Source organism: Pyrus communis, chromosome 1 (genome assembly GCF_963583255.1).
Source record: "Pyrus communis chromosome 1, drPyrComm1.1, whole genome shotgun sequence".
NCBI lineage: Eukaryota > Viridiplantae > Streptophyta > Magnoliopsida > Rosales > Rosaceae > Pyrus > Pyrus communis.
The window spans coordinates 37,803,285-37,824,958 of NC_084803.1; the positions used below are offsets into that span (position 1 = coordinate 37,803,285).

A 21,674-nucleotide genomic window follows, 5' to 3' on the forward strand; every position below is an offset into this window, starting at 1 on the left:
ACGGTTATTTTAACTCCGATTTTGATGATTTTTTATAACTACACTCCTTGATCCTATATGAATACAATAAATGATTTCGATCTTCAATTTAAAATATTTACACAAGTGGATACCACAAAATCTTATGTTATACTTAATAAAAGTATAAATAAACTCTAAGTGTTAGTCAATCTATCGTTTTACGAATTCTCCAAAACTAATTTCAACGATCCAAACTGTCAAAATTGTTTGTATATGCTTGGAGATCACATCAGCAAAAAATCACAAAAAAAAAAACATTCAAAGATCAAGTAACGGGACAAAGCTTTTCAACGGTTATAAACGAAAAATCATGATTTAACGGTTATTTTAACTCCGATTTTGATGATTTTTTATAACTACACTCCTTGACCCTATATGAATACAATGAATGAATTCGATCTTCAATTAAAATATTTACACAAGTGGATACCACAAAATCTTATGTTATACTTAATAAAAGTATAAATAAACTCTAAGTGTTAGTCAATGTATCGTTTTACGAATTCTCCAAAACTAATTTCAACGATCCCAACCGTCAAAATTGTTTGTATATGCTTGGAGATCACATCAGCAAAAAATCACAAAAAAAAAAAAACATTCAGAGATGAAGTAACGGGACAAAGCTTTTCAACGGTTATAAACGAAAAATCACGATTTAACGGTTATTTTAACTCTGATTTTGATGATTTTTTATAACTACACTCCTTGACCCTATATGAATACAATGAATGAATTCGATCTTCAATTTAAAATATTTACACAAGTGGATACCACAAAATCTTTTGTTATACTTAATGAAATTATAAATAAACTCCAAGTGTTAGTCAATCTATCGTTTTACGAATTCTCCAAAACTAATTTCAACGATCCAAACCGTCAAAATTGTTTCTATATGCTTGGAGATCACATCAGCAAAAAATCACAAAAATCAAGTAACGGGACAAAGCTTTTCAACGGTTATAAACGAAAAATCACGATTTAACGGTTATTTTAACTCCGATTTTGATGATTTTTTATAACTACACTCTTTGACCCTATATGAATACAATGAATGAATTCGATCTTCAATTTAAAATATTTACACAAGTGGATACCACAAAATCTTATGTTATACTTAATAAAAGTATAAATAAACTCTAAGTGTTAATCAATCTATCGTTTTACGAATTCTCCAAAACTAATTTCAACGATCCAAACCGTCAAAATTGTTTGTATATGCTTGGAGATCACATCAGCAAAAAATCACAAAAAAAAAACATTCAGAGATCAAGTAACGGGACAAAGCTTTTCAACGGTTATAAACGAAAAATCACGATTTAACGGTTATTTTAACTCCGATTTTGACGATTTTTTATAACTACACTCCTTGATCCTATATGAATACAATAAATGAATTCGATCTTCAATTTGAAATATTTACACAAGTGGATACCACAAAATCTTATGTTATACTTAATAAAAGTATAAATAAACTCTAAGTGTTAGTCAATCTATCGTTTTACGAATTCTCCAAAACTAATTTCAACGATCCAAACCGTCAAAATTGTTTGTGTATGCTTGGAGATCACATCAGAAAAAAATCACAAAAAAAAAAACATTCAAAGATCAAGTAACGGGACAAAGCTTTTCAACGGTTATAAACGAAAAATCACGATTTAACGGTTATTTTAACTCCGATTTTGATGATTTTTTTTAACTACACTCCTTGACCCTATATGAATACAATGAATGAATTCGATCTTCAATTTAAAATATTTACACAAGTGGATACCACAAAATCTTATGTTATACTTAATAAAAGTATAAATAAACTCTAAGTGTTAGTCAATCTATCGTTTTACGAATTCTCCAAAACTAATTTCAATGATCCAAACCGTCAAAATTGTTTGTATATGCTTGGAGATCACATCAGCAAAAAATCACAAAAAAAAAACATTCAGAGATCAAGTAACGGGACAAAGCTTTTCAACGGTTATAAACGAAAAATCACGATTTAACGGTTGTTTTAACTCCGATTTTGATGATTTTTTTATAACTACACTCCTTGACCCTATATGAATACAATGAATGAATTCAATCTTCAATTTAAAATATTTACACAAGTGGATACCACAAAATCTTATGTTATACTTAATGAAAGTATAAAAAAACTCTAAGTGTTAGTCAATCTATCGTTTTACGAATTCTCCAAAACTAATTTCAACGATCCAAACCGTCAAAATTGTTTGTATATGCTTGGAGATCACATCAGCAAAAAATCACAAAAAAAAAAAACATTCAGAGATCAAGTAACAGGACAATCTTAAAAACAAAAACTCTTTATCCTTGCACATTTAATATTTGTAATAGATTAGTAGTGTATGTATTATTTTTTTTATTAGGCTTTCATTTTCGAGTGTAGATATAGTACTTGAACGAGAAATGTTTTAATGTTTTCAAGTAATATTTATGTCGCAATGTGTGGTATGTGCAAATTTTAAAAAAATATTTTTTTTTCTTAACGGGTCATAACAGGTCATAACGGGTCGGGTCACTTTACCCGTTGGGTAAAGTGACACGACCTGATAAGGACCCGTTAAGATAACGGGTGTGACACGACACGACCCGTTAAGATAACAGGTGTTACACGAAAACGACACGAACACGACAGACACGACCCGTTTGCCAGGCCTACTCACAGGCAAGCAACAAGATACAAAGAAATTCAAACAATTTTTTTTAATGCGTCACAAAGCACATTGTCTGGCACATAAACACGCATGAACGTTTGCTGTACTTTATCATGTCTGATTTCATTATTTTAAAATGTTATATTGATTAAAAATAAATAAATAAATACATGTTTTAAATAAATTTTTTTTTTCACTCATGGCTGTCGGATATAACCGGCACGAACAAAGAAAAAGTTTGGATGGCCGCCAGAATAATCTGTGAATGTTTTTTTTTTTTGCGATTTTTTACACATGCTATCTCAGAGTATATTCAAACATATTTGACGGTTTGATCTTTAAAACTAGTTTTATAGAATGCATATCCTATGAAATTGATAGATTTAACAAACACTTAAGAGTTAATGTTATACTTCCATTAAGTATACAATAAGATTTATCCACTAGTGTAAATATTTTAAATTGAAGATCGAATTCATTCATTGCATTCTTATGGGGTCGAGGAGTGTAGCAATAAAAAAGCATCAAAATTGGAGTTAAAATAGCTGTTAAATTATGATTTTTCGTTTATAACCGTCGAAAACTTTTGTTCTATTACCTAATCTCTGAATGTTTTTTTTTTTGGTGATTTTTTACATATGCGATCTTGGAGTGTGTACAAACAAGTTTGACGGTGGGATCGTTGAAAAACATTTTTAAGAATGTGTATCGCATCAAAACTGTAGATTAAACGAACACTTAGAGTTAATGTTATACTTCCCCGTCAAGTAAAAAATAAGATTTTGTGGTATTCGCTAGTGTAAATATTTTAAATTGAAGATCAAATTTATTCATTACATTCTTATAGGGTCGAGGAGTGTAGCTGTAAAAAATAATTAAAATCGGAGCTAAAATAACCGTTAAATTGTGATTTTTTGTTTATAACCGTCGAAAACTTTTGTTCCGTTACATAATCTCTGAATGTGACAGCCCATCCCTAAAAAGTTTGATTCTTATAATTTTATTATATGAAATTATGGGAATACCCTAGTGGCAAAGCATGATTTTTCGAGGATGCATGTGATTCTCGTATATTTTGTTATGTTTCTCGACATATTTCGATAGACCTCAATTTTACAGACGCGTAGGCACAAGTAGAAATGAAATTGGGGTTACCGTTAAAGTTTTGTTGAGTTGCGAACCCGAAAGTATTTGGAATGAATCACTATTTTAATTATCTTACACTATATTTTAATTATTATTATTATTATTAAATGAGTTTTATGATATATGTGTGTGTGTGTGACTTGTGAAAAAAGGGGAAGGAGGAGATTGGGCAGAGCTGCCCAATCGGAGAAGAGAAGTGGAGAGGGCTGCTGCCCTATCAGGAAGAAGGAGATGAGGATTGGATGAATGGGAGAGAAAAGAAAGGAGAGAAGGGGGCATGGGGGATCCCAAACCCGCGAGTGGGCGACCCGACCTGGTTGGGTTTTCTTGCCATTTTCGACGGGTTTTAGCCCTTTCTCCGGTGAATCACTTCAAACTAACACTTGGAAAACCCTCCATGACTTCCCCTCTCCCTATTAAACCCCGAATATCATGAAATTTGGCCTTGATTTTGGGAAAAATTGCACCAGTGGGTGCGATGAACCCGTGCCTTCGATTCCCCCAATTCTAAAACGATTCCATCCAATTAATACCACCATTAGACTCCCCTTGAGGTCTGGAACAAAGCTCATTCATTGGTTGGGGCATCGGATTTGTTTTGGAGACGAATCAAGAACACCCAAAAACAAGGGTTTCCAGCAGTTCGTGACCAGTTTGAGGGGTTTTCCGACCAAATTGGCCTTGGCTGCAGGTATAAAGTTTGCTTTACTCTTTGAGATCTTTATTTCTGTCAATTTTGAAAATTTTTAGAAATAGTTGAGTTTTCCAGTGAGCTGGGACGGTCGACCACCACCCGCAGCGGCTGGTACGGCGACGCATGGACAGGGAGTCGACATTGTGTTTTTATGCAAATTTGGTTATTTTAATTATGTCTTTGAGACCTAATTGTTGTGGTTTGAATATTAGTGTGATTGTTGTATATGTTGGATTAAATGAGTATATTTGGATTTGGTTTGAACTTTTGAAAGGCGAACTACGAATGGCTTGATCGCTATTTAGGGTACGTAGGCAGTCTAACGAGACGTCAATATGTGAGACTTCACCTTATGATTTGATGGTTAAGTGTTGGTCATAAATCAATGTGTGAGAAATCGTGAAATTGAAATGGAAAATAGTAAGTATTGATAGTTTATTAAACTAGTGTTTAGTTGGGCTTATCACCGATAATTATTCCCGCAAATAAATAGTTTGGGAGTGGGGCGTTATAGGTTATGCGTTTTATGCCATATTATGTGTGTGTGTGTGTGTGTGTGTGTGTGTGTGTGTGTGTGTGTGTGTGTGTGTGTGTGTGTATTTGGAAATACTATGATATGGTTGAGTTTTAGATTGCCTCAGGGCATACCCATATGCATATTACCTGCATATAATTGTTGTGAATGCTTGGAAGTGCTAAGATGAACGCGGGACGCGCAAGTAAGTTCAGGTGAGTTTATAGTGTTATTTGAAATGATTGAGTTATGGCATGACTATATTCATGTTTTGGGGTAACTCCGACACTATCGTACAGGTTGCAATAATGGGCAACTCCGACATTGTCGTACAGGTTGCAATAATAGGCAACTCCGACACTGTCGTACAGGTTGCCTATGAATCGTTCATGCCATATTAGATGTATTTAGAACTCATAAACTTGCACCCCGGTGTTAATGCTCCCGCCCGTGGTTAGGGCATAGTCCTTCACGTGATGTTCACCTCCCGCACCAGATGCTCACCTTGGATCCAAGTTAGGTGTATAGTCCTGTCGTACAGACCACTATAGGTGGTTCCGACTCGTAGGTGAACCGCGATCATTCGCACAGTTTTCACGTGATCGCAGTACTTAAGTGTATTTATTTACACCTAGTCCTGTCGTACAGACCACTTTAGATGGTTCCGACTCGTGTGCAGGCATACTTGTTGAGCTATTGATTCAGACATACATGTCATGTTAGGTGACTCCAGCTGACATATCATTTGCATTGATTATAACACCTGGCTTACATATTTTATGTTGAGATATTTGACATGGCATATATGTGGATTTTTCTATTCCAAGCATGGTTTTGACATACATACATATTCTATTTTCTAGGAAATTACACAGGTGTTATGGCGATGGGTTAGGACCTTGAGAAGAGAAATGGTTTTGAAAAGCTTTGTTTTCGCCCACTCACATTTTCTATTTTTGCACCCATCCAGATTCTAGTATCAAAGTTTCCGTATCGACAAGAAATCGTGGCACTTCCCAGTGCAGGTGGCTTCTTTTGACGATATAATTATTATTTTACCTTATTGTACTTTATTTATGCTCTGTATCACATGTGAATGAGCCCATACCCGCTCACCACGCACTCGTGTATTTAGGCACTTTTATGTTTAAATTTATTCATAGTTTGCCCATTATCACAGTTTATGGCTTCGTCACCTTACTGGTGTCGGCCATGACAACTCGATTCGAAGTCCTAATGGATATTCCAGGTCGGGGTGTGTCAGTTTGGTATTAGAGCCAGGTTGGGCAGTATTGCGTTCATCACACGCGTGATGAAAGTATTCTTAGTTTTTGTGTCTGATGTTCAAATCTTGCCACCTTGTCGTATACTGAAAATATGCTAGCTTTTCCTAAGTTTCGGGCAGTTTTGTTGTCTTGACAACATTTTAGAAAATCATTTTGGCTAATGTCCTTAGAATTAAAGCAAAGATATTTCTTGTGAAGGAAAGGTGTAGATTTGAGGCAAGTTGATGGCCTAAGTTAATGTGTTGATAACCGTGTATCACCGGAGATTTTATCGAATAATTCTATCATTATTCGTCCACCGTTAGTATAGATCCTTTTGAGATTGGAAATTCCAACTAGTTTTGATTTCTTGGTAGTATCTGTTAGAATATCACCTGTTAGAATTCCTGCGAAGTCTATTTTTGTCAAGAATCTAGAACTGTCTCGCATGATGATAGTGCTAAGGTGGTAGCACTTGACGGAAGAACATTTTGGGAAATTACTTTTGGTCCTTAGTAGTTCTAATAATTTGTGATGTTACTTTTTGATCATCAAGAAACCTTGTTAGCTCATTCTTAAACTCGACCTTACTACTTTTTGGTTTGAGGTAATAACGGAATTGTTTAGTCGTCCAGCATAATTCATTATTTTTTGAATTGTCCGACCCTTTGATATTTTAGTCTGCGTCAGTTCTGTTTGTACTCTCAGTTTCACCTCCTGGTATTAAAGGTAATTTGGTTGATTTTGAGTCACTAGCCTGTTCCCCATATCATTTCGGATATTGACAAACTGTTCAGGAGGACCATTTCGACATTTTGCATATTTAATCCAGACATTGAAATTGCATATTTAATTCTGTTGATGCACAAAATCGGCGAGGACTTTGGTACAACAGAAAGTGTCAAGTTTGTGACCTTCGCTAGGTTGCTCTGGTCATTAGTGTGGATAAGTATGTAAATGAATAGAGACAGGGAAGCAAATAACACAAGATGTACGTGGTTCACCCAGATTGGCTACGTCCATAGAGTAGAGGAGTTCTCATTAGTTGTGAAGGGTTTACACAAATACATAGGTTCAAGCTTTTTTTTAGTGAGTTCTAGTGAATAGTTGAGTACAAATGACATTAGGGATTATTGTGGGAGAATGATCCTCTTTTATAGAAGAAAGTTTCTAGTTTTGTTCTGACATTGACACGTGTCGTGTTGTGATTGGCCTCTAATACCGACACGTGTTACGCTGTGATTGGCCTCTGATACTGACATGTGTCGTGTTGTGATTGGCCTCCTGGTTGGAGGAAAAGTCTTGTGGGTCCTTGACGGTATGCTATTGACCGGTGCTTAGTAGTTTCGGAATTAGTCAAGTATAGTACAAACAAATTCAGGAGGACCACTCGTCCCAAAATTGCAGAAGATAGTGAAGAAAAACGAGAGGCTCTGTTGGTGGCCACTGCTTCTCTGTTTTCTCTCTTCTTTCTCTTCTTTATGTGTGTGTGTGGGTGGATATTTACAGAATGTGGAAGAATGAGTTGGAAGGGGAAAGGTGGGTGAGAATACGTAAGAGGAAGGAAAAGGTCGTTGGAGAAGAAGGAACAAGAGGAAGATGGTAAGTTGATAACCACGTTGTGCGGGAAGGAAGGAAGCAACTGTCTCTCTCCTCTCACTCTCTGGCTCAACTTGAAAGGGAAAGAAATAATTCAGATTGTTTATATTTTATATATTCTTAATATATTTTCTGTCGGTTTTATCTGACAAGAATGCTTTTATTTATTCATTGTTAATAAATTCTCTGTCGGTTATATCTGACAAAGTCCTGTCGATTTTAGTATTTTCTATTGGTTATATCCGACACAATTTCTGTCTGTTTTAGAGTATTTTCTGTCGGAAAATTCATTTCTCGACGTTGGCAATTCTGTCGTTTAGTATATCTGCCACTGCATCCATTTTCTATTGGTTTTTGCTTAATATCCAACAGTAATATATGTTTTTTGTCGATTTTTAAACAACCAGTTATAAATAATTTTATAGTAGTGATATTAAAATCCGTCTTACTCTGATTCTAAAAAATTCGTGATCCCACATGGTTGGTACTTTTCACTTCAAATATCTGTTCCTACAATACTGCCAGCTACTCTGGTGCAGTTGGAAGACCCAAAAAAAAAAAAAGGTATTATATTATTACATATGACGTATGAAGGCATTATTGTTGTCCTAAAGGTCGAATGAGAAAACAACCCAATATTTTTTGCAACACACGTCAAATGTTCTAGAAGATCATATACTATAGGTGTAGGAGAAAATTAGTCACATATATCCAGCTCCAGCTATACAACCCGACTTAACTAGCTAATAGATTCTCGTTTTCATCGCATTGACCATCCTACAAGCCTAAAGTCCACAATAAACATGTACAGCCAACAAAAAGAATCAAACTACCGTACACACATGGGAATCATTGCTATCCCAAAACCCTACATCACCATTAATCATCTTATTAAACACCAAATAATCGACAAATAATCCTTTTTATTGAAAAGAAATCCTAAATAATTATTATTTGATGAATGATAAAATTATTACACTATATTTAAATTACAAGGTCTGTGTAAAATGCAAACGTTATAAAAAAAAAAAGTACATTACTCTAATCAATTTCATTTGACCCAAAATCCGGCTAAATAAGATCCTTATCTAATCCTCCATATAATTTTTTTACTTTCCTAGTGGCCTTCCACCCTCGTCGTTAGTCAACCTTCAAAACTCCTTGCTTTACAAGTCCACACGACTCATTCAAATCCTTCATTTCATTCCCACTTTCCCTTTCCTCTTCACAAACCTCATGGAGTAGCGCCAAGCCTTTTTTTTCTCACCTTCCTATTTTTTCTTCTCTTTCGAGCAGCAAATCCTAATAATTCACGAGTCATGAAATACACCATTCATGCAGTCTTGCTATGGACGCTCAGCTTCCTCCTGTTGTCGCAGCCGATCACTGCGCAAACCGCATCGCCTCCTCAGCCGCAAACCAACGGCTCAAGCTCGCCGAAATTCAACCTCAAGATGGCGGTGGTAATGGTGGTTCTCGTAGTTGCGTTCTTCATCTTGGGCTTCCTCTCCGTCTACACCCGTCAGTGCGCCCAGACCCGCCTCCAGGGGCGCGTGGACCTCGCACTTCGAAACGGCTCCCTCATGGCGCGTGGCCTTGACCCCGCTGTCATCGAAACCTTCCCTGCCTTCATATACTCCGACGTCAAGGCGCTCAAGCTCGGCCAGGGCGCTCTGGAATGTGCCGTATGTTTACAGGAGTTTCAAGACCATGAAACGCTGCGTTTGATCCCCAAGTGCGATCACGTATTCCACCCCGATTGTATTGACACGTGGCTGCTCTCTCACTCGACTTGCCCGGTTTGCCGGGCTTACCTGGTTCCTAAACCCGGAGAAGAGCCGTACACTTGGGTTGATCCGAATGAAGAGGATATCGAGTCGGGTCAATCTGACACTGCGCCGTGTAGAGCAGAAGCATCACCACCTTCGCTACCGTCGCATATGCCACCCCGCCAAGTGTCAGTTCGGATAGTGGAAGATCAAATCAAAGAGGAGGAATCTCCATCTCCAGCACCTCCAGTGTTTATCAATCTGGTGAATGGAAGTGAAGCCTACAATCAAAGAGGCCCACCTCGGTCTAGGTCAACGGGTTTTGGACCGCCTCGGTCGAGATCAACCGGGATGCGATTTACTAGAGTATTATTTCCACGATCACATTCGACCGGACACTCGCTGGTTAAACCAGGTGAGAACGTCGAAAAGTTTACACTAAGGTTACCGGACGAGGTACGTGCTCAACTAGTGAATTCAGCCTTGATTCGTAGCAGGAGTAACAACGTGGCATTTCCAAGGGCCGGCAGTGTGAGAAAAGATTTAAGTAGTGAGAGTGGGCGTGGAAAAAGCCCCGGTTTGTTTGAGCGGTTTGACCCAAGTTCGCGGTCCAACCGGTCGGGGCGATCAGGCCGTTGGGCTTTCTCAATGTTGCCGCCTTTTGTGTCTAGAAACGGGTCTGTTAGGAACCAAAGTGGTGATAACGACGTTGCAACTCAGTCGGCAGCTGGGCCATCGGAATTGATTAGAGCACCGTTGGACCATATTGGCGGCGATGAACGGTCAGCTGATACCTTACGGCCAAGGGATCAAGTTTAAACAAAGGAATACGTTTAGGTAGTTTGAGTAGATTGAAATTTTGTGTACATATCCTTTTAAAATTGAGTTCATTGTCTTTGTTTTTATTCATTTCAAAAGTTTGAAAGAGAATACGTGTAAGAAAATGATGTGATACCTACCAATTTTTTTTAAAAAAAATGGATATAATCGTCCATTTGTTGTGACAAAAAATTGATTACATTTCCCTTGCTAACTTATGTTTTATTGAAAACAATGTCACTTTTACTCTATCATTGTATCATGTAAGAAGATATTATTGTGAATCTATTAAAGAAGGAAAAAAAAACAAAAATTTAATAAGTTAGAAGGGACATGAAGCCAAACCCTAACCAGAAGTAGAAATTATTCAAAACAAAAATCAATTAAGACAACTCCTAAGAGAAACGAAAATTGGAAGTCCCAAAAGATTATGTAGAAAAGCGGCAATAGCATACGGCGAACAAGAATCTCACCATTGAACCCCAACATGATCAACACTATAGTTTGCCAAACAATCTACCATCTGATTTTTTTTGCGAAAGATGTGAGAAAATCAAATATGCAAGGGAGATAGAAGTACCACAATTTGCCAAATCAACCGATAAACGCCAAGGCACTTGAGAAGATCCATTAGAAACGAAATGCATTGCCAAACAAGAATCACCCTCAATCCAAAGCAAATGCAACCTCCTCGATCCAAAGTCATATTAACAACATGAATAATAGCTTTAAGTTCCGTCTCCAAGGTAGCAGCAATGCCAAAAGATACTGCAAAGCATCCAAGACAATGATCTAAGTGGGCACATAAATTACCACAAAAATCAACCATGCTTGGAGAGCCACGAGGTGCACCATTAGATTTTAACTTTAACTTGAAAAGCACAAGGAGAAAATCAAAGAACCTTATGAATTCCATGTTGTGAAATCCCGTTTCTGGATTTCACTATTGTAATTTATGAATTATGTATTCACGGGATTTTATATTATTGTTGTGATTTATTTTAATTTTGTTAATTTTAAATTTTTAGTTAACTAGTTACAAAGTTTGAATTTTCGTCATTGGTCATTTAAAATCCATAGGACCTTTCGGGATCAAACTTAGTATTTTCAGATAGAGTTCAATCCAAGGAACGAGTAGGCGTTCGCGAAACAGAGTTATGACGAGGAATAAATAAACAAAAAAAAGGCAGGGATATTGCGGTAATTATGAGTTTCTATTTATAGAATGTCCCAGAATATGGGACAAGGGGGACTCTAATGTCAGGTGCAGTTTTTTTTATGGTTAAGAGTAAATGAGGACGTTTTTAGTGATTAGGGCATATAATTACTTTCATGTCATTTTTTTTTGTTATAATAATCATTTTTTGGTTATAGTCGTCACAAACTTTAAAGAGTGGCTATAATTCTATATGAGATCCAAATTTTGGTTACTTTTCTAAATTTTCCATCAAATATTGGGTTGTTTCAGTAGTTTGTGGGGTGCGTATAAAGCAACCAATTTTAATTCATTACATTCATTTGCTCATAAAATGTTAATGACTCGTTCCTATTTCCTTTTCTGTTTTTCTTTGTTTTTAATACAATTAAATTTGGAGATAAGGAAAAAGTAAGAGTGCTGCTAGTGTCACCCAACAGTCATATTTCTTCACAGCACCTTATATATTCTCACACACCACTAAAAATTGAAAAATGAAAATCCTCTTTTCTCACCCACCCTGATTCCTAAAGTAACCTTATTGATGTATTTTTTTTTTCCTTTAACATGAAACAAATAAAATAAAACAAAAAAAATGAAGGAATACTCAGATAAACCAGCATTTGTATCCACTTAGCCGACGCGACAACTTCAGAAGGGTAGGGTCGCAGCTTCACTCAGTGGAAACACCCCTCTCTCTCCTAAGTTCTGCACCGGACTACGAATGGCCAGCAATGATGGATTCAAATTCTCTCTCTGCTTTCTCTATCTATCGGTCTTCTCCTCTTCTCTCTTTCATCCATACTGGTTCTTATCAAGAACAATGGCATAGAGACAAGGCCTCGTCTTTTTCTTCACAAAGTCTCCTTCCTTCGACTGCTCTCCTATGATTGCGTCATCGAAATCAAGGAGACTGACCTGAAAAGTTCGAGTTCGGAATAGTGGGTAGGAGGAAAATGGTGCACGATTGCAGTTTTAGTCGGGCTATTGGATATTTCTTGGTGTCATTAGTGTTTTTTTGGTCTCTTTGCCATAAAAGATGGTCTGGTGGGTACTAGTTAGTGAAGTTAAGAATTCTCTTTTATCTCTTTTTGATTTTTAGAACCTTATTTTATTTAGGTCTACGATGTCATTTTGCATTAGTAACTTTGCCATAAATTTTTCATATTAAAGTGGATGGAGAAATAGGATAATGAGGTGGACATAGCCATACTCGAAATTAAATACAAGACCTCAACTAAGGGCTAACTTGATGAATGACTTTACTTATCTGTAATGATGAAATTAGGAATTTTTAGAGCTGTAACTTTTTTTCGGTCTATTAGGCTATCTCCAATGGAAGGGGTAAAGTTCCAAAAGAAAAAAATGACCTGATTCGCCTAAAAACTTATATCCAACCGATGGCTAGGATATAATTCTATGGAGTCCATCAAGTTATTATTTGGCCAAACGGGCATCAGGCTGGCCAGATGTAGCCCCTTTCTTAGCCCATTTTTAGGGGGCCAGCTCCTCAGGCCATCTCCAACCGAAAGGACTAAACATAGTTCCGTCCATAATTATAGCCGTGCAAAAAATTATTTTCAAATGGACAGTGCCAGACTATATTTATATACCATCTCCAATCGAAAGGGGCTATGTTTTAGCCCCTCAATAATCTATTATTTTTAACTTATTGGTTAATTGAATTAAATTACCATATTAAAACTACGACAACTTAGGCATTAATTCAACAATTGAATTAAGTTTGTTCTTTAAATAGCTTTGGTATTTATAGAAAAAAAAAATGTTACGCCCTAATCCCAACATACGTCCAGGATCGACACGAGACGTCTCCAAATACTCGTATCTCAAACATACCCCGCCTCCGGGATATGGGCAAAGCACAACTCAAGATCCAAATGCGTAATAATTTTTTGTATAATTTATGGCTGCATCTAACCTCCTCGTTAGACTACCTACGTACCCTAAAGAGGGATCAAGCCATTCGTAGTTCACCATTCGCTACAATTTGACATATATCACAATCCGTTCAAGCCGAAAGGCATAACATTCCTCAATCAATCATTTGGATTTGACAAGCATGAATTGTTCGATTCAAGCTACATAATGAACCCACATGACAATCAAGGTTTCTATTTCATCCATTATATAAATCACTATGTTTCAACATAAAATCGCAATTCATAGCATGTAATATATCAAAGAATCAACAAAGCACAATAGTATCCTCTAGTCACATTGATCAACTAATCTAATCATATTAATAACAATCATATCCAACATCATTCCACAATCACTTCAAGTAACCAATTCCATGAATCAAGGAGGTATGATATTAACATTGAATTACGTTAATCAGTTAACAAGATCACATATCAATGCACAAAATTTAATAAAGGAATTCTACATAATTCCCTGCCTAGATTCCACGTAATAATATGATAATTCTAATTTATAAACATGGCAACTACTGTGAGCAATTCCTACTCACTCAAATCTAGGGTCGAACTAACTTTATGGAAATGAACAAAGTAAGGATTCCAGACCACTCAACGGAACCCAAAATATAATCGCCTATTGGAATGTACCAAGTACAACTAATCCTCATTGTGTGGGTAGTGATCACCCAACGCGGATATACCAAGTAGGACCACATCCTAACTCTAGTTAGTGATCACCTAACGCGAATATACCAAGCATGATCACTCCTAGAATGCGTATGGTCCCCCAACACGGATATACCAAGCAGAACCATATGCATAGCCTAATAACGTAGGCAGTGATCACCCAAAGCGGATATACCAAGCAAGACTGTATCCTATAGCTCTAGGTAGTGATCACCCAACGCGGATATACCAAGCATGATCACTCCTGGAATGCGTATGGTCCCCCAACGCGGATATACCAAGTAGAACCATAGCATAATCTCATCGTGTAGGCAGTGATCACCCAACGTGGATATACCAAGCATGATCACCCCTGAAATACGTATGGTCCCCCAACGCGGATATACCAAGCAGGACCATCTATGTACCACTGCTACATAGGGCAGTAAAATTCCATATACAACCAACCCATACCTCAACCCTTATAAGTTGCAGTGTAGTCGCCTATATCATCAACGTCTCATGGCCACCAACTAATATGTCACGCAAGCATACAAGTTCTACAAAATACTTCTAATAGGGTTCTAGGATCACATTGTCATAACATTTATCATACTTATCATCCATATTATTAAGAAGATAAATAAACATATATATATATATCCCAATAATGACGTCCCATACACGTAAACCGATGTATATATAATCTGAGATAACTCACTAACCAATATAGGCCCACTAAGCCCTACATAGTCTCTAGTAATACTAATTTTAATATTTAAGATCAATTTGAAACAAATTGGACAAAGGTCAAGTCTTTGTCAACGATGGGGTCCACAAACCTATACAAGTCAATCTAGAACATCTGCCTATGGATTTCTGATCTGTAACTTCCTAAGGGTCTCATTTATCTTCTAGAACAATATTCTAAAATTTCAGAACGATTCAACGGTTGAATCTCCGTCAATTGCTAGAATTAGGTTGCTATCAACATTTAGTTTTACGAACTTAGAAATCCAATTCGGGAAGATCCTTATGTCAGATTTCCCATCCGTAAGTTCCTAATGTCCTCAAATATTATGTACTATTACGTATTAAAGTTCCGTGTTGATCCAACAGTCGGATTGTCAATTAATATAATGACCAAGTGGTGGTCTCTATCAAAACTATAGTCATACAATGAGATTTCGTCAATCGAACATCACATATAGAATCAGGGTATCCAATTTAGTCTAGAAATGGCAAGTGGGTTTCGGCCCACGCGCCACTGCAGACCCTAACTCGTCGGAAAATTTCACCTACTCTAAAAATTACCAAATTTCACCAAAATGAAGATCTCAATGAGTAGAGTAAGTTTCATACTTGTGGCCAAGCCCCATTTGACCAGGAAAAGCTCCAATTAGTCTCGAACCTGCCAGAAACCCAAAAAAAGGTGTGCTTCGATCCATCATCTTCGGTGCTCCGTCGCCCCCCAAACCTATTTGGGCTTTGTTCCTGGGTTTAAGGAGAGTCTAATGGTGGTGGAGATCTAAGGAAATTGTTTCACAAGGGTGGTTCAAAGCCGATCACCAGTCGAACCTGCTAGTGGTTTTCTCCGCAAAATCATGGCTAAACACATCGGGTTTGGATGAAGATTGATGGGAAAGTGGCAGGGAAATGATTTGGTAGTGGTGGGGAGCTTTCATTTACTTGGAAAATGCCATAAGGGCGTCGGAAATGGACGTCAGCCAAACCGAGTTGGGTTGAAAGAAATAGGTCAAGAGGAAGAAGTCCGGGTCATGTGTTCCTTCACTTCTCTCCTTTCCCTCCCTACTCCCTTTTCTGATTGGGCTACTCCCCCTTTCTTCTCTCCCGCAAATCTCATTTTCCCCCTCACTCCCACAACTCTTATTCCCCCTACTCCCGTCGCCATCTGGCAGCATCCAATCGGTTTTTTTTTTTTTCAACTCTTACTTAATTTCAAACTTTGTAATTACATACCTAAAATTATTAAATTAACAAATTTAAAATAAAATTAAAAATCGCGTAAACGAAACATAAATTTGAACAATGAAATACACAATTAATTAATGAAATTCTAGGAATGGGATTTCACAAAAAATGTGAAGAATTGAAATAAAATGAGGTAAGATAGTATGGAAGGGTAAAAAGAATGTGAGAAATTGTGTGGAAATGACTTAGGTATTTATAGGAAAAAAATTAGAATTTAAAATTCTTTTTTAAATTTCGTCCTGAAAAGACAAAAAAAATCCAACAGCTACATGACGTCAGTTGACATCATGTAGATGTTGGGTGTTGACAAATTGGGCCTAACAAATGGGTTGGTTGGCTGGCTAACAATGCCCATCCCAATGGCCAAAGGGCTTAAACTTGGCTTGGTGGGTCTCTTTTTTTTTTTTTTTTTTTTTTTTTTTTTTTTTTTTTGTTGCCCATACTTCCATTGGAGTTGGGTTTTGTCTTAATTCAAGCTAAAACATGGCCTATGGCCTATGACCTGATCCATTAGAGATAGCTTCAATTGCAATAAATGATTCATATTCAACGACTAGATTTGAAAACATTCAACGGTAGTTTAACTAAATTAACTAATATATTTAAGGTATAAACTTAAAACTAATAAATTATTGAGGGGTTACGTTTAAAAGTATTTGTAAAAATATTTGTCTCTTAATCCTATTCCTATATATATATATATATACACACACAAACATTTTTTTTTTTTTTTTTTTTTGATGACCTCATGTTTCTAGATTCAATATCCAAGTCTTGAATCTTTAATCCATTAGAGATTGTTATAACTGATACGTTAAATCTTAATCCAATGGGTTAAAAACGTGTGAGTTGTCAATAAAGTTATTTGGTTGAAATATACAATTTTGATAGAAGTTTCACCTAATATCTAAGCACGAGGAAATATACTTTTCCATGTGGAAATGTTGTCCATTTTTTTCTTCATGGTGGACTAAGCACGATGAAATGTCTAATTGGACTTTGGACAAGTCAATTACCTACTCTAGCGTAATATACCTTGCCATTTCAAATTTGAACATTTCAATATGATTCTTTTTATTTATTTTTTTGTTAGATTAGGAAAATGATAGGTTTCGAACCCACGCCGTGGTATAAGAGCAACACTCTTCTCCACCACTATAATAGATGACCACTTGCATTTCAATATGATTAATTAGGTATATCCAAAAGTAATATGGGTCCGTTTTATAGGCCTGTTTTGAATGAAATTCAATAGTATTATACAACCATATGTAGGTAAGGGCTAGTTTGTTGATAAAAAAAATGTAAGGGCTAGTTTGGTATTATTGTGCTTTTAAAAAAAAGATGCTTCCACTGTGCTGTGAGGATAAACAACTGTAAAATAAAGTTGTTGAGTGTTCTATTATGCTATGGTAAATAAAAAGTGCTTTAAACAAAAAAAAAAGAAAAAAGAAAAAAAAAAGAAAAACAGTTTCTAAGTGTTTAGTAAACTTTTATATAAATTACTGTAAATATGTTAATTGACTAAAAATAATATAGTATTTAATATTATATAATAATTGTCAAGGAGAATAATGTAGGAGAAAAAAATATTAATTTTGTAAAATATGTGAAGAAGGTATACTTGCTAAATGAAAATTTAATTAAATGAGCACATAACACTATGCTTTGAAAAAAGTTGTTTTTTTTTTATTTTTTATTTTTATTATTTTTTTTTTACCAAAGCATTTATATTTAAGATTTATTTAATAAGCTGCTTTCTAAAAGTACCAAAGTCCCAAACTTGCCCTAAGTAAGCTTGTTTTCAATGCAGTTAAAGTGTTCATAATTTTAGAACAAATTACATTAAATGCCATTGAATTTTTTTAACTCATCCATAAATTCTATCTGATTCATTTTGTTTTAAATTTTCCATGATTTTAAAACAAATTAACGTGAACTTTAAATGCATAAACGATGTAAGTGGGAAGAGAAAGATATCATGTTCGTGTATACTACCTATCATACCCAGTAGAGTTAATATTTTTCAATGCATAAATGCTTGTGTGTATATTGGTTTGATTTGTACAATTTTTCCACCATGTTATGTAGTTTAAAGTTATCCCTATAATGAGTAAAGTGAAGAATAATTGTCATGTTAATTTTTTTCTACAAGGGTAGGTTGCTTAAATATATACCACATGAATGCTTATATGGATTTATTTTATGAACTTTCCTCCATGTTAGGTAGTTTAATGTCGTCCCAAGGAGTATGTAATTTCATTTTGACGTGTTACATTTTCCTCCATGTTAGGTAATAGGCGTAGTGAAAGAGTATAATTTTCATGTAAATTTGATTTTCCTAAGTTGTTTAAATTTCAATTACATGGATTCTTATTGGATATAGGTTTGCTTTGTATATTTTCCTAAAACGTAGATGGTTTAATCTCGTGGAATAGAGTAAAGATGATGTAAATTTCATTTTTCACTAAGATAGATAGACTAACATCGAACACTTTCTATGCACTACCACAAACAACAAGACTAACAAAATTTCCGAAAATTAAAGTGCACAATTAGCAAGACATCAAACTTGTAATCATTTTTTTTTTTTTTTTTTTTATGAAAAATCGCATTCTGCAAACAATAAAGAAAAATGCATAATTAATCATATAGCTAATTGGGCACCTAGGCGGGGCCTAGTAGGCGGCAAGGAAAGAGTTTTTGCAAACAGTTCGATCGAGTGCAAAGAAAGAAGGAGTCACGACGGTGAGAGATAGAGAAAGTCGAGGTGCAGAGAGGGGGGAGTCAAAGCGGCAAGAGAGTTTTTGCAATTTTGGGTTCTATTTGGACTTTCTTCCCCAAAACCCTTTCATCCGCGTAGACCGTTGCCTACATAGCCGCCAAGGTGCGCTTGGACGAGCGCCTAACAGCTCCTCGATTTTACCTAACATTTTGGACCTAGTTGCATCAGCACAACGACACCTAGTGCCTAGGTGACCACCTAGGCCAATTTTTAGAACGTTGGTTATACGTAGGTAGATAATATACGGGTAGTCTATAATACATGTAGAATAAAAAAAATATAGAGGTTACACACACACAGAGCTAGATAGACAAAATAAACAAAGAAAGTGCATTTAATGATTTTACATATAAAAAAAGAAAAATCTATATAATCAAAGTTCAAACAGAAACATGAGGACGGAATGATACAACAGTGTATCTGCACTTCCCAACTAGCCTCCACTAGAGGAACAACAATGAACAATCTAAAAATTAATATTATTTCCAATGATAACGTAAATATGGATCCAAATGTTTCCCTTCATAACAACTAGGTAAAAAAACAGAAGTATTTTGAAAAAAGATATGATGAAATATACATCATAGGAACGATAACATAATATGGAGCATGCAATCTATGGAAGAGGAAAGAAGAAGATTTGTGAATTAAGCGGTATGAGGAAAAAATAGGTGGAACAAGAAATTAAGAAAACGACCACGCCCGGAGCAAAAACAACAAAGAAAAAAGATTTTGTACGGGAGTTATGAGGAAGAAAACATAATATCGTTTTAAAACTAATTCTACAAATAAGAGATTACTTTAAAAATAAACTAGTACATGTTCACTCACAAAGTGCGTGTCAAAATTTATGTTTTCGTTTTTGAAATTAAAAGAGAAAGAAAGAGAGTGAGAAAAAAATGTGGGAATGAGATGAGATGGAGAGAGATTTTTTTATTTTTTTTTAAATTAGAGATGATAAAATCCTCTGTAAAAATTTTGTTTTGTGAAATTACATTACTATCCTCAACTTTTTTGTTGTGTCAGAAGACAAAAATATCTTTTCAATGTCTTTTGGTTGACAAAAAGGATTTCATTAATATGTAGTTAGAAATTCAATAATTATTAATTTTAGAATAAAGGGATAAATATGTTAGAAAAAAAATAAACTGATGTGGACACTGAGTTATCGGGCCTAACCTAAACTACTGAATTATACCTAATAATTGTTCACAAAATTGGACTTATATCTTCTTTTTTATGTGTTGTAAACAATTTAACTTCTTTGAAAAATACAGATCTTTTTTGAAGGTAATAAAGGATTTCATTCATAACAGGCGAAAAGAACCAATACAGGGGGAGCATGGAAAATACAGATCTTATACATCTAATTCTTCTATATTTACTCCAAAAAGAAAATTAAGAAAAATATATATTTTTTTAGAATAAATTACACAAAATTATCTTAATTATAGATCGAATCACAGTCTTATATCTCATATTTAAAAAATTACAATGTCATACCTTATTTTATGAATTTGTTGCAATGTCAAACCTCCGTCAGTTTTTCTATCAAATTTTCTGTTAAATGTTGATGTGGCTTAAAGCGGGGCTTACTCCTTGCCCAACTAGATTAAAAAATTAATAAAAAATTCAAAAATTAAAAAAAAAACATTTAAATGTTTTTATTTAAAAATGTGGGGCCCACCCTTTAAAATTAAAAATAAAATCACCCATCTTCCCCATTCTACCCAACGATTTTGACCTCGCCCATCTCCGAGCACCCCGACCTTGCCCATCTCCGGGCACCCCAACGTCACCCATCTACTCTGCAAGTCCAAAACTCCCTTCGCCACCATCCCTATGACCTCCACCCGACTCACCACCACCCTAAAGTTAACCCCTCCAAACCCATCTCTGTCAAATGCTCAACCACCACCATCCACATCCAAGGATAGTACAACTTAAGAAATTTTAGCCATCTCCTCTGCAACTCCCAACTAGAAAGCAAGAGTCAACATTTTCATGCGAAGTTGAAGACCCGATCTTGGGATTCGGACTGGGCCGGCGAGCGATCTTGGATGTGGATGGTGCTGGTTGCATTTGATAGAGATGGGTTTGGCGGGGTTAACTTTAGGGTGGTGGTGGTGAGGCGGGTGGAGGTCATGGGGATGGTGGGGAATGGCGTTTTGGAGTTGCAGAGTAGATGGGTGAGGTTGGGGGTGCCCGGAGATAGGCGAGGTCGACGTCGTCGGGTAGAATGGGGGAAGAAGGATGATTTTATTTTTAATTGTAAAGGATGGGTACCACATTTTAAAAATAAATATATTTTAAAGTTTTTTTAATTTTTAATTTTTAATTAATTTTTTAATCTAATTGGGCTAAAGAGTGGATCATGTTTTAAGTCACGTCAGCATTTAATAGAAAAATTGACAAAAACACTAACGAATGTCTAACATTATAACAAATTCGAAAGATAAGATGTGACATTATAATTTTCAAATGTAAGGTATAAGATTGTAATTCAATCTACAATTGAAGTAGTTTTGTATAATGCACCATTTGGTAAAGCGAAATTCGCGCTCCAACTTGCACATAAGTGCAAGAATACACTTAAAAAA

At 35.7% G+C, this 21,674-nt stretch overlaps 1 protein-coding gene across 1 annotated transcript; it reads left to right on the forward strand.

Annotated features, from left to right (window-relative positions):
* The first annotated feature begins 8,992 nt into the window (after positions 1–8,992).
* LOC137715657 (RING-H2 finger protein ATL38-like) lies at positions 8,993–10,702 on the forward strand. The gene has a single exon (XM_068454997.1). It carries the CDS (start codon positions 9,228–9,230, stop codon positions 10,494–10,496), a length of 1,269 nt encoding a protein of 422 aa, XP_068311098.1. The 5' UTR covers positions 8,993–9,227; the 3' UTR covers positions 10,497–10,702.
* Positions 10,703–21,674: the final 10,972 nt, after the last annotated feature.